The 13,002-nt window shown below is 39.2% G+C and overlaps 1 protein-coding gene across 4 annotated transcripts in view; it reads left to right on the top strand.

Moving 5' to 3' along the window:
- Positions 1-988: 988 nt before the first annotated feature.
- The window catches only part of LOC147635284 (histone-lysine N-methyltransferase ATXR6-like), a 126,683-nt gene continuing 114,669 nt past the window's right edge, over positions 989-13,002 (top strand). Inside the window, exon 1 of one of the 4 annotated variants that reach the window (XM_086802521.1) lies at positions 989-1,728. In XM_086802521.1, coding sequence (XP_086658647.1) covers positions 1,293-1,728 — 436 coding nt within the window. In that variant the 5' untranslated portion in view covers positions 989-1,292. The remainder of the gene's footprint in view (positions 1,729-13,002) is intronic. The other 3 variants (XM_086802522.1, XM_086802523.1, XM_086802524.1) reach the window with 3 other exon arrangements.

The raw sequence follows: 13,002 nt of genomic DNA, 5'->3' as shown, positions 1-13,002 counted from the left end.
AGACTTGTTGTACAAAACGAATTACTTTTGGCAAAATTAATTCAATAAAAGTGGAGAACATCATTGGGAACACGATGACAACATGGAAGATGAAAGGGGCAATCACATTTTTGTGTATACAATTGCTTAATTTTCCCCAAGAATGCCGTGGCTGTGTGGAAAACTATTCGGAGAAGATCAAACATGGGGGGAATAGGAGATCTCTACATGAATCGTCTATTGGGGACACACCACATCTAATGTTGCTCCCTTATAGTCATGTACTTCTCTCAATTTGTTATTTAAAGGAGGAGGGGAAAAAAAGAAAGAAAAGGTAGATTGTTTTGTAATTATTCATTTGTAATTATTAAAACCTAAGCCATGAAGAATAATGAAAATAGGCAAGAATACATTTGTACTTACCCTAAGCCCTCCAAGTAGTTTGCTACACATGATCTAGAGTTTACTGTGGGACTTAGTGAGACACAATCTCCTTAAGTTGATGAGAAATGAATCCCAAACAACCACGAGCCTCCCACCGTGAAACTTTACTGTGGGGGCTAAGCCCATCGGTTGATTGTAAGGTGTAAAATCGCAAATTATAATGGACTGTGTGAATCGATAGAGAACATTAGGGTCCACTGGTGTCTAGCTAATTGATGGATGCTGCTTGTAAAGCGAGCCTCAAGTCACATACACATGAGCTAAGTGTGTAAATGATTGGACATATACTTAGGAGGGTTGCACTCATCAATCTTGCAGATCATGTGTAGAGAACTACTTGGAGGGCTTAGGGTCATTGCACTTGCTTGTTGGGCGAGGGGTGAGCTCCAATGGTACATACACATGATGGCGAGAGGAGCAATCCCATGATATAAATTTGGGTTGAGCTTAAGCTCATCTCGCTTATCACTTGTTTTTAAAAAAACTCCTTAAGACGCAAACCATCTTGTCAATGTGTTTTTGTTTTGTACCTGGCTTTCATCCCTTTGTTGCTTCTCCTACATGCCTTCTACGTGCCTCTCCCTGCCTCCCTCCCTCCTTCCCTCCCTCCCTGCCTTCCTGGACACCCAATACGCATTGCTTAATGCACACCTTTATGATCTTTAATGCACACATTTAGTGTTTGTGCCCCCATGCCCTGATCAGTCAGTGTTAGCTTTTCCCACAAAAGCATGCAAATCAGTAGCTCCCTCTGATCATCGCTTTCAAGGCGCCAAAACAATGGCCAGTCTCACTAGGGTTTGCAGACGAAAAGACCATTATTTTCAGGCACCCTAGCCTTAGTTTGCCAAGCTTTCGACGACGCATCAATGGAGGAACCTGCAGGACGCTGCTTCGAATACAGGAGAAGGCCTAAAAGGCCACCAGAATGCAGACTTGGTTGCCTTGGCTGCTCGCACTACAAAGCAGTAGCAGCTAAACAAGAGGAGGAGAAGGCTGCTATGGATGGCTTTTCGGATGATGATGATCATCATTTCAAAAAGGAAAGGTCACTGGATGACATTTACAGAAATGGCCCGTCGATGCATGTTGAATCCGAATCCGAAGAGGAGATGGAAAGGACACCCTATGATGACTTGGTCTGTAAGATCTGCAGGAAAGGCGACGCTGACCCGGAAATGCTCATCTGCGACAGCTGCGACAAGGGCTTCCACATGTACTGCCTCTGTCCCATGCTCATCAAGGTTCCCAAAGGCAAATGGTTCTGCCCGTTCTGCTCCAAAAAAGACAGAGTTGCAGGTCCAGGTTCTTTCTGGCCTTGCGCTGCAAATTATAGTTGTAAAAACAAAACAATGTTAAAGAGGATTAAGAGAGTGTGTGTGTGTGAGAGAGAGAGAGAGAGAGAGAGAGAGAGAGAGAGAGAGAGAATAAATACTAATAACCAAAGGATCTATCTGACCAAAAGTGTACAATCCATCCATGAAGTAACTTTATCATGGAATAGAGATAAAGCAGTCTAGCTTAAAAAAATAGAACATTCATGGGCATAGTGAGAAAAACTGCCCAGTTTAAGGAAAGGGAGGACTCAGCATCTCAAGTACATTCCCTTTATCTGGCTGATAGAACGAAAAAAAGAAAGAAAGATACATTAAGAGTCTACTAAAGACCCAATGGGCCTATGAGCCCAAAGTGATACAATAATGTCCATGGCATATCTCATCATGGAATGGAAAATAAAACAGAAAGAAAACATAAACATAGCTATCTCACTTGGGTGATACAACTGTCCATGGAAACTCATCATGGAAACATGAGAGCAGCATCAGCTCCACTCTCCAAAATATGTGTGTGTGTGTGTGTGTGTGAGAGAGAGAGAGAGAGAGAGAGAGAGAGAGAGAGAGAGTTATATTAACGTCTTGCAAAAGACACAAGGGTCTATTAAACCAAGATTATACATCAAAAGTGTATCCAGCATCCGCATGGGCATGAAAACATGTTAAAAGAAAAAACAATCAATCGACTAATTGATAATAGAAGCTGAAAATGGTTTGACTATAAAAGCTAGATATAAGGGTGGCATGAACCAAACACATGTGGCTCCGTGAGAGAAGACTTATAGATACCCATGTAGCATCTCCTCCTTGGCCTCTGCAATAAGCTGAGTCTTGGGTCATGAGCGGGCTGTGGTGTTGTATTACATCTCCCTATGATCGTGGCTACCTATCTTTATGCATTTGTGTGAGGTTAGGCCTCTGACATCATGGCAACATCTTCACTAGCTATGACATGTGGACATGGTGAAAAGTATCTGGAGGGGGCACACCCGTATGTTGTGTGTGTGTGAGAGAGAGAGAGAGAGAGGTTTTATTAAACTCTAACAAAAGACCACAAGGGTCTAAATGTTATATTATTAAAATCATTCATCATGCACACAATTCTTGTAGCAAAACAATTAAAATATATTGTAAACATGTGCATGACACCGAAGGGGGACACTGCCTAACAATGAATAAGGTTAGGGACAAAAAAGCATAATTAGATATCCGTATTGCTAGATGCAAATATGATTTTTGTCACAAACCTACATGCGAACATGAGGAAGCAAATAACGTTTTACAACAAGATAGAAACAAACTAACAAATGACCTCAATGGTTAAAGAGACTCAATCACTTGATATTATCATGCACAATAGCATGAAAGAACCGCTAGTTGAGAATGCAAAGAAAAAATGTGCCACAATATTTCCACACTATTGCAACTTAGAAAATAGAACCCTAAGATAAATGCTTACAAATGAAGAAGGCTAACTAGTAGAGAAGTGTGAGAGAGGAAATCATTTCAAAATGTGATTTGTGAAAACCATCAAGTATGTCGAGCAGCACAAAAAGTTCAACATAGTTCATGAAATAAAAAAGTTACGACATCGATGGATAGTATAGGACGTTATTCTATTTTGATTGTAATATTATAGAAAGAGGCATTGATGGATAGTATAGGAAGTTATTTTATTTTGATTATAATATTATAGAAAAAGGCATCGATGGATAGTATAGGAAGTTATTTTATTTTGATTGTAATATGATAGAAAGAGGCTCGCAGTGACAAGAAACATTTCATGTGTTTCATTGTTTCGAAGATCTTGCTTTGTAGGTCTTCGTTTCAAGTTTAAATGGTAAGGATTGGCAACAAAACTCTCCAAAATATCTACATCAAGTTAGCATTGCTCGCTTTACTTGAGGTGTGCAAAGCTTAGGGGGTAGGCTGAGAGCTATTGGGGTAGTATCAATAGGCAAAGAAAGCCTTCTTTGATTTGGGTAAAACTTGTGTTTCGGAGGAAGCATTTTGTTTGTTTCATGCAAGAAACATTTTGGAGGTTTTCATGTGACTGATTTAGGAAAAAGTTGCTCATTGAAATTGTAACAAATAGTAGAGACTAGTGCCTATGAGTACCAAAATGAATATTTTTATGTGTACATGAGAAACATTTTTTTACATCCAACAAAAGACCCCAAGGATGTCTCAAACAAAGATGGGGAGACTCAATAACTTGAAGCATGCCAAATGGCCGATAAGAAACTATTCAAATGTGAGTACTTAGTGAAGTTTAGAAGCAAGCAACAAGACCCTACAAACACTCAATGGTTTCTCTACAATAAAGAGGCATGTGTGTATGCAACATGTATGCAAGAGACTCAATCTTTACCTTACAATGATTACAAAGACGTTGCTTGTGTACTCTAGTGATGAGGGTCTCCAAGCTAGGGAGTGGGGGTGGGGCATGGTGAAAGCGCATTCTATTAGTGGCATAGTCGCAAGAAACGTTTCGAGGTTTTTTGGGTTTTGTTCGAAAGGTTTCGTCCCTTGGCTAAGAAACCGCGAGGTTTCTAATAATCAATAATTTCATAACGTATAAATACTTAAAGTACTTATAGTAGCCATCTAAAACATAGTGTAATGATGAAAAAATGGTGTCTTCTCACACATCTTGGGGAACCATCCTTATTTTGATGAGGCATTATGGTAATTTTGCTTGATTAGATGCCACAAGTGGTTCAATCAAGGACTCTTAAGAAATTGAAGAAGAGAAGGTAGAAATTGGGAAAGATTTATAACATTGAAGGATGGTGTATGAATAAAAAGGGGAAAGAAGAGAGGAGAAGAAGAGAAAAGGAGAAGAAGAGCAAGGGAGAAGAAGAGCAAGGGAGAAGAAGAGGAGAGAAGAAGAGAAAGGAGAAGAAGAGGAGAGAAGAAGAGAATGAAGGAAGGAGGAGTCGAGGTGAAAGAAGTAGCAGAAGATGGAAAAGGGAAGGAGGGAGGTCGGAAAAGATGAGGGAAGGAAGATGATGAGGAGGATATGAAAGAAAAACAAAAATAAAAAAATCCCATAAAAATTGGTGGGGAAAAAAAACCAAGCTTGAAGTTTGGATGAAACAGCCATATTGGAGAGGTTTTGAGGTTTTTTAAAACCGTTTTGAAGTTTCGAAAGCTAGACAGGTTTTTTTGTTACTATGATTAGCGGGCTTGTTTGGACTATAATGGTCCATGTTTTTGGGGTGGAGGGAGTGAGAAAAATGAAGGAGAGTGAATCTTTAGAAAGTCGGGATATCATATTAGAGAAAATAGCATAATGTGTGTGTAGAATATTGTAGTTGGAGGTGCCTTGAACATTGAAGCTTTAGCTAGGATTGCCATGTAGCTATAGCAGTTGGATCATGGATCATGGATCTGTTTGAGAATCTCATCATGTCTTGAATATGACTTTGATTAGCATAGTGGAATTCAGTTGAGCTTCCAAAAATTATCAAGCAATTTACATATTCACAAACTGCATCTTTAGCCAAGTCACATTATGCTTCTATATCCCACTATAGATTCCTTTGTTCTCTTCTATGAAATTGAGTCCAATTTAAGGCAAATTCCATGGGTGGAAATATATTTTGTTTCACAATAAATGCAATATCAAGGGGTGATGGTAGGTTTGTTTAAGTACTTGCTATCTGCATGAAAAGTGATTCGCCCATATTACATCGTGGTTAAAGCTGAAGGTTTTGATAATTTATGTGGAGAATGCTGGATTTTTGATCAATTCTCCTTGCAATGAAATGCCTTTACCAATTCTTGAATACCAACCTCGTGGAGCTTGCTTCAATCACCATATAGCTTGCACTATGGCTTACTTTTTATGCTAGTATACATATACTTCCTCTTTAAGGTATCTAGTCCATACTATGCATGATGGAGTTGATGGTTATTGTCTTGTGGATGACTACCATGAGGTTATAAATTGCACATATTATAAGGTGAATTTGGGCATGTTCTTGCATTCATCTAGATATATATACATCCATTGAGAATGGGCTTTTGACATTATGTTGCAAATCATTTACTTATAAAACATACACCAATTTGAATTCCACCATAAATTTAGGAGACACTTAGAGAATAGGAGAAGATAATTTCTTGATTGTTTTACAACCCCATCAAGGAAGCCCATAAGCGAATCAAACCATAATGGTGCTCCCAAGTCAAATAGAGATAGGAGACTACCTAGCATGTATGAATAATGAAAAATAACAAATGGGAGGTAGTACAAGTACCACAAGCAAAAATTCATAGGTTACAAATGAGTTCGTAAGATGCAATACAATAATGATGGCATCATGGAGCCTTACAAGTCAACTAGTGGAAAGGGTTCCTCACAAATCACTACAAGGAAACTTTTGCTTGTGTAGCTAAGATGAGTATCATTAGCATGGCCAGTGGCAAAGGGTTTCTCACAAATGATAGATATTACCTAGATAAATACTTTTTCTATATATCCAAGATGAGTGTCATTGCCATGGTCATAAATTGGCTACTTATTCCAAATGGAATATTAATCAACATGATGCAAATGTTATCTTTTTAAATATAAGGAGGTCTACTTTGAGAAGTAACTAGACTTAACAAAAGGGAACAAGAGCATCTTACTCTTGTGTGGGTTTAAACAAGCTTTTAGGGCTTGCATTGATGTGTACTTTCATAGTATGGACTTTCATGAGTGTCCTTATCACAAGAATGACGAAGGCTTTGTTGTTGTGTTCTTTATTAATGTGCTTATCCTCACATGAAGTAGCAAGGAAATGATTAAGGGTATATAAGATCTTGTTATAGGACCTTTGGTACATGCAGATTTGAATATTCCACAAATTGACAATAAAGGAAATAAATCATAGACACCATAGCATAACTCAAGAGCATAAAATCAGAGAACACAAGATTGGGTGCAATCCTCCTCTCGACGTGTGTGGCTCCACTCCCACACGTGGTATTTAAATTATATTTCATAAATTTAGCCCTTGGAGTCATAAATAGCGTAGTTTTTTCAAAATTGGGCTTTTACAAAATTGAACCATAGTCCAATGCTTCTAAAGTATCTCATAAAAAATAAACCTTGCCCGAATGGGCCAAACCATACAAAATTAACATAATTAATCGGATTCACTCACAATGTCTTCACATAAATAATTGGATTCACTCACAATGTCTTTGCATCATGCGTCGCACGTATTCACAGAGTTGATCGGATTCACTCATAATCAAACTCACATCACACGTCTCACACGTATTACCGTTGATCGGATTCACTCACAATCAAATTAGCTTGGACACGTCTCACGCGTGTTACCGTTGATCGGATTCACTCACAATCAACTTGACCCAAGATATTCTTTTCACTTGTTTGGTCACCCAACAATTAATAAATTAATTACCGTAACATCTCTCTTGCTTGGGTTGCAACTGTCCTCAGTTGTATATTTAAATTTGAGCAAGTAAAAAGAGTCAGGATAGAGTATCCGTCTCGCAAATAGAATCCTTTTCAATACTTAATTGTGATAAGTTATCCATCACAGATAAATATCATTAAAAGTATCCATCACGGACATCAAAAAGAGTATTTTTCATGAGCACTAGCACGAATGTGTATCATAGATAACTCATCCACCTTCTTTTGAAGTTGAAAAGAAAATAATTTGTAGAAAGTTTTTAGTTGAAATATATTTATAGATATGTTAAGCTCTATGGGTTCATTGTGAAATGACAATAAGTGATATATTCTTCAGTGATCAATCGAAAAACTTATGTGCATCATTGTTATTTCACTTAAGTCTTAATAGCAAATTGTCTAATATGTATTTTCTTCCGCGTTTAGAAAGTACATATCAGTCATTGAAACTATTATGATGAATAATTTGAATTTAACTAAGTACTATTCTTTGTCTATTTAGGAAATTAATAAACATACTCTAAAGTAATTTTTCTCCTCTTGCTTGGCAAAAAGGTCACCTATTCTAAATTTGTTTTCATATTGAACAATGTATAAGAATGAGTTTTAGGCTTACCTTGTTAGTTGTAGAAGTCATGATTTGGAGTATCCTCTTGATTTGTTTGGTAGCCGTTGTCTTCGTCTTCAATCACGTTTACGGCCGCAACTCGATTCTGTGTCTTCTCTGGGCACTCATATGCATAATGTCCTTTGTCACATCTGCAGCATGTAATCACACGAGGTTTTTACTCTCCATTGTTATTCTTCTTTGACAATTTGGTCTTCTTTCCATTCGCTTGTGTACCATTGTCCCTTGTTGCTTCACCTTTACGTTGAAATTTCTCAAAAGGTTTGAAAAGAGGGTTAGATTGAGGAAACTGAGGAATGTAAGAATCCGCCACTGTGGTGTTCTTGAAATATCCATTTTTCTTCTCACAGTTTGTCACTAAAGAAATGGCGTTGCTAAGAGAATGAGGATGGAACATGTTCACTTCCGCTCTAATGACTGACTTTAATCCGGCTATGAACTTCCGCTTTTGTTCCTTCGATCACACTCTCTCAATGGCTTGAAATTGGATAAGTATTTACCAAAATTTATCCATATACATCTGCATAGTTTTTTTATCAAGTTGGCGTAACATATCCATTGTTGATGCGCCCTAGCTTTGTGTTGAGGTGGAAGAAAATTTTGTTTGATGAGCTTTGGAAATTCCTTCGAAGTCTTTGGTCTACTTGGTCCTTGCTTGATGGCATTCCACCATAGAGATGCACTCTCAACCAAATGGTTGGTAGCACATTTGACTTTGTCCTTCTCAGAAAAATTTTTCCCAAAAAAATAGTCGTCAAGTTAACTAAGCCATGATAATACGATCTTTGGTTCCTTCTTACTATCAAAATTCTGAAAAGTGAAAGCTTTGTGGCTAATCTTTCTTTCCTTCTTCCTTGCCTGTACTTGAAGAGTAGCCTGTATTGTCTTGCGTATGCGATGCTCCTTAGAATCTGAAGAAACGGATCTGGAAGACGATCTTCTTCTTTTCTTGCGTGCAATTCTTCTCTCAAGTTCTTCTCTTTGATTACGCTCACTGACGAGTTGAGCTTGAACTGCATTTAATTGATCTTGGATAGTTGGTGGTAGAGGATAGGTTACCATTGTAGAAGAACCAAGTAAAATAATATGGAAGTGCGAAAATAAGATAGAAAAATAACAAGCTTATTTGACTCCGTGTATTCGAAAGAAGGCTTGTTGAAGCGCTCGAAGTAGATGGCATCCAACGAGAAATAAAAAATAATAATCTAATTATCGCCTTGATTCCGAAAATTTAGAAAGAAATTCTGGGACGCTTGATTTTTCACCTCGAACAATTTGCGAAAATTTTGTTATGAGTTCTTTTTTTTTCATAAAATCTGAAAATTTTGCTATTGAGATTTGGTGTCCACAAACTGCACAAACTGAGATTTTTTTGATGCCCACAAATTGAGATTTTTGCTGATATGTAAAAGTGTTACTTTAAGCTTTTATATTAAGCTTTTAAAATAATTAAAGCTTTTAAAACTAAGCTTTAATCAAAGCTTTGAAGGAAAGGTCTTATCATGAATCATCAAAGAGGTCTTAAATTGGGTTAAGCAGCATGAGGAGCTAATGTGCTAAATGAGACATTAACATATGTAAAGAGAGTGTTTGAATAAGGGTTTGAAGATAAGAGAATGGCAATGACACAAAATGCTCAATTGAGGAGGCTTCATTCATTGATTTGAAAGGGAGAGGAGGGCTCCTTTTATAGGTGGAGAATCACCCTCTCTATATGAAGGCCCACTTTTATTTTCCACTCACTAGCCTATCTACCATACCAAAGTATTTATCAAGCATACTTGTGGCATTTACAATGTGTGCACCCTAAATCAAGTAAAACCATTATATTTGAAGATAGAATGCTGTTAACAGGGTAGCCGCCGCATCACCACGCCGTTATTCCATTGTAGGTGCCACAATCTTCTTGGACAAGCTTCCACCTTATTACCATTGAGAAACCATCAAAATATGTACAAAATTGAAAATGAAAGATATCAATTTTTCATGTCACAGCACCACTACTATTCTCCCTTACATTGAAGGAAGAATGGCAATAGTGCCATTCTCATGACCTCCCATCACCTTGAAAGTGGAGAATAGCACCACTACCATTCCCTTACATTCAAGGAAGAATGACAGTGGTGCCAATATCTGGACCTCTCCCATCACCTTCGTAGACATGATGGTATTTACCTTAAAATTCCAAGGATCATGACTACCCGTATATACCGAGGGTATAACTGCAGCTCTTTATTGGCAGTATATACGAGTAAATCTAAGACTTGAAATTATAAGCAAAAATGCTAAGAAGCTGCTGACGGCTCTACAGATAGCGCATTAGAGAATCCGCCATTAGCGTGTAGGGAAGAAAAAAAAGTAAGAGTAGAAGCCCGACGTCGTCGAATTGTTGGGAAAGTAGAGAAGGAAATAATAATAAAGAAAATAAAAATTTGGCTTTTTAATTCTCCTAGGCTGTGCTTTAGCGATTAGTAATTGAAGAAGAGAAAATAGAAAATTGGAAGTCGTCTACATCGTCCATTATACATCTCTGACATGCTCACTGGTTCAGCAAACTTGCTATGAAGCTCAGTCACCCTTTCCTTGCCGATTTCATCCGTACAGACGGATTCACAAGGGGCCAAAGAATTCAGAAAACCACTTTTTCATAAAGAGGGTGGATTTGCAGAGTGGTTTTCCACCCTTCTTTGTCCTTTGGTCAATAACCACCTGTAATTTTCTTGTTCTTTGGATAAAGAATTGTAACTTTTTATATCTTAGTGCCTCTTCTTCAATTTTTGAGTTGACCTTGATGTAAGTATCCTTTGCAAGCTTTTTGGCAGATCCTTCACTTCCCGTGCAAGTATTTTGAATTTGTAGAAAAGTCTTCAAATTTGAACCAAGCAAATAACCCTTGAGAAAAAATCAATTTCTTTATTTTTCTTCAAGTCTCCATGACCCAAATTCAACACTTGAATTTGGCGTCCTCTGATACCACTGTTACAAGACCTTTGGTACATGGAGCTTTGAATATTCCACAAATTGACAATAAAGGAAATAAACCATAGACACCATAGTATAACTCGAGCATAAAATCAGAGAACATAAGATTGGGTGCAATCCTCTCCCTCGACGTGTGCGGCTCCACTCCCACACGATATTTAAATCATATTTCATAAATTTAGCCCTTGAAGCCATAAATAGCATAGCTTTTCTAAAATTGGGCTTTTATAAAATTGAACCATAGTCCAATGCTTTTAAAGTATCTCATAAAAAATAAACCTTGCTCAACATATGTACAGTGGGCCAAACCATACAAAATTAATTATTTTGCACACATGTGCACGGCTAGATAATTTTGTCTAATGTCCACCTTCATTGTCCCGAACTTATGATCAATACTCAAAGACAGTGTCACGTGCATCCCTCACTTGGATGCCACGTAGACATATCTGTACAGAAGGTGCAGGACCTGGGGTGGAAAATTGGTCTCATGTGAGCCCAGTTTGGGACGAGTTAGCCAGGGTTCCACTCCGGTCATCCGAGGTCAGGTGTGCATTGTCCTGCACATGAATCAGTGCCAGTCTGCCCTGAGAGTCTTCCTCTAGAATGATGTCAGTGGTTTTGTGTATTTGGTATGACATTGGATGCCAAACCGCTGTTTAGACAAGTAGGATTTGCATGTAGAATAGGGGGCTAAGCCTAAGTGGACATGGGGAGGTTTAGAACCACCCCAAGGGTCCAGGAGGGCCCCATGATGTGCCACTTGCCCTAGCCTTGGGCTAGGCAGGCTGTCGGCCAGCCCAAGGGGCCTGGCCAGGCAACCGACAGGGCCTATGGGCTAGCCCAGCCAGGCGGCCAGGCCAAAGGACTGCCCAGCAGCCAGTTGGCCAGTGCCCAGTGCCCAGGGGTTGCCCAGCAGCCTGCACAGGCCTGGACAGCAGCCCACAGGGCGGTCGGACCAGGCCAGATTCATGCGCAAGTGGCCAGATAGACTTGGTGTGAACACAAAAAATAGCATTTAATGCTAGATAAACAGGTCGTGGAGGGAAATATAGCCAGGCGACCAGCATAAGTTGGGGGTATAAATACCCAGGGCATATTTCAATTCATTCATCTCATATTTCACCAAGTGCTGAAGCTACTCAAGGGGCCAGGACAGCCAAGGAGGAGTTAACGCAAGGGTGGATTCTGAAGGTCAAGGACAAAGGATTATCCTCAGCTAAAGAAGGTTCAGGTTCAGTCTTTTATTTTCAGTTTTGCATCATTCTAATAAAAGCAAATACACCATTTATGGTGGGGGCTCTATAGAGGGTATTAGGAACCCAATACTGTGTCCTCTTCTCCCTTCCTCTCTCTCTCTCTCTCTCTCTCTCTCTCTCTCTCTCTCTCTCTATTTTTTTGCACATCTACATTTAGTTTTGTGCGTTAATTTCGTCGCGACAAGTGTGCTGATTTCTGAGCATTGAAGTTACCGATCTCCCCTGAAGCTTTCGCATGTTACGCTCATAAGCCACTTGCAGGCTAAACGAGCAATCAGGAAAGGCGCACATTGTGCGATGATCCACATCTAGACTGCCCAGACGGTGGCCAGTGCTTCCAAGAAGTATTTGGCTCTCCATGAAAAGTTCTAGAAGATTTTTCTTCGGAACAGTCTCCCTTTCTAGCTCCCCCTGTCCAGACCGGAGGACCACAAGATCGATCTCTTCCCAGACTCGGAACCCCCGAGTAAGTTTCCATATCGTCTTTCCAAGGCAATGGAATCGGAGTTAGACCATCAACTCCAAGAATTGTTGCAATCTAGCTTCATCCGCCCCAGCGTGTCACCATTTGCAGCACCGATCCTGTTTGTCAAGAAGAAAGATGGGTCTTCTCGTTTGTGTCGATTATCGTGCACTCAATAAGCTGACTATCAAGAGTAGATTCTCGATGCCTCGAATAGATTATATTCTTGAGAGGTTGAATGGAGCTAAGATGTTCTCGAAACTCGATTTGAAGAGTGGGTACCACCAGGTGAGGATTGTTGAGGGGGACATCCCCAAGACAGCCTTCCGTATGGAATGGGCCCACTATGAATTTTTGGTCATGCCTTTTGGCTTGACGAACGCCCTAGCCACATTCATCCGCATGATGATGCGTGTGTTCCGAGAATTGATTGGAAAGTGTGTTCATATTTTTGAACGACATACTAGTTTTCTCAACTA

This window comes from Cibotium barometz, chromosome 9 (assembly GCF_041138505.1).
Source record: "Cibotium barometz isolate CiBa-2024 chromosome 9, ASM4113850v1, whole genome shotgun sequence".
Lineage (NCBI taxonomy): Eukaryota > Viridiplantae > Streptophyta > Polypodiopsida > Cyatheales > Cibotiaceae > Cibotium > Cibotium barometz.
Note: the sequence above shows the minus strand (reverse complement) of the source record. Positions and strands in the feature narration are given on the sequence as shown.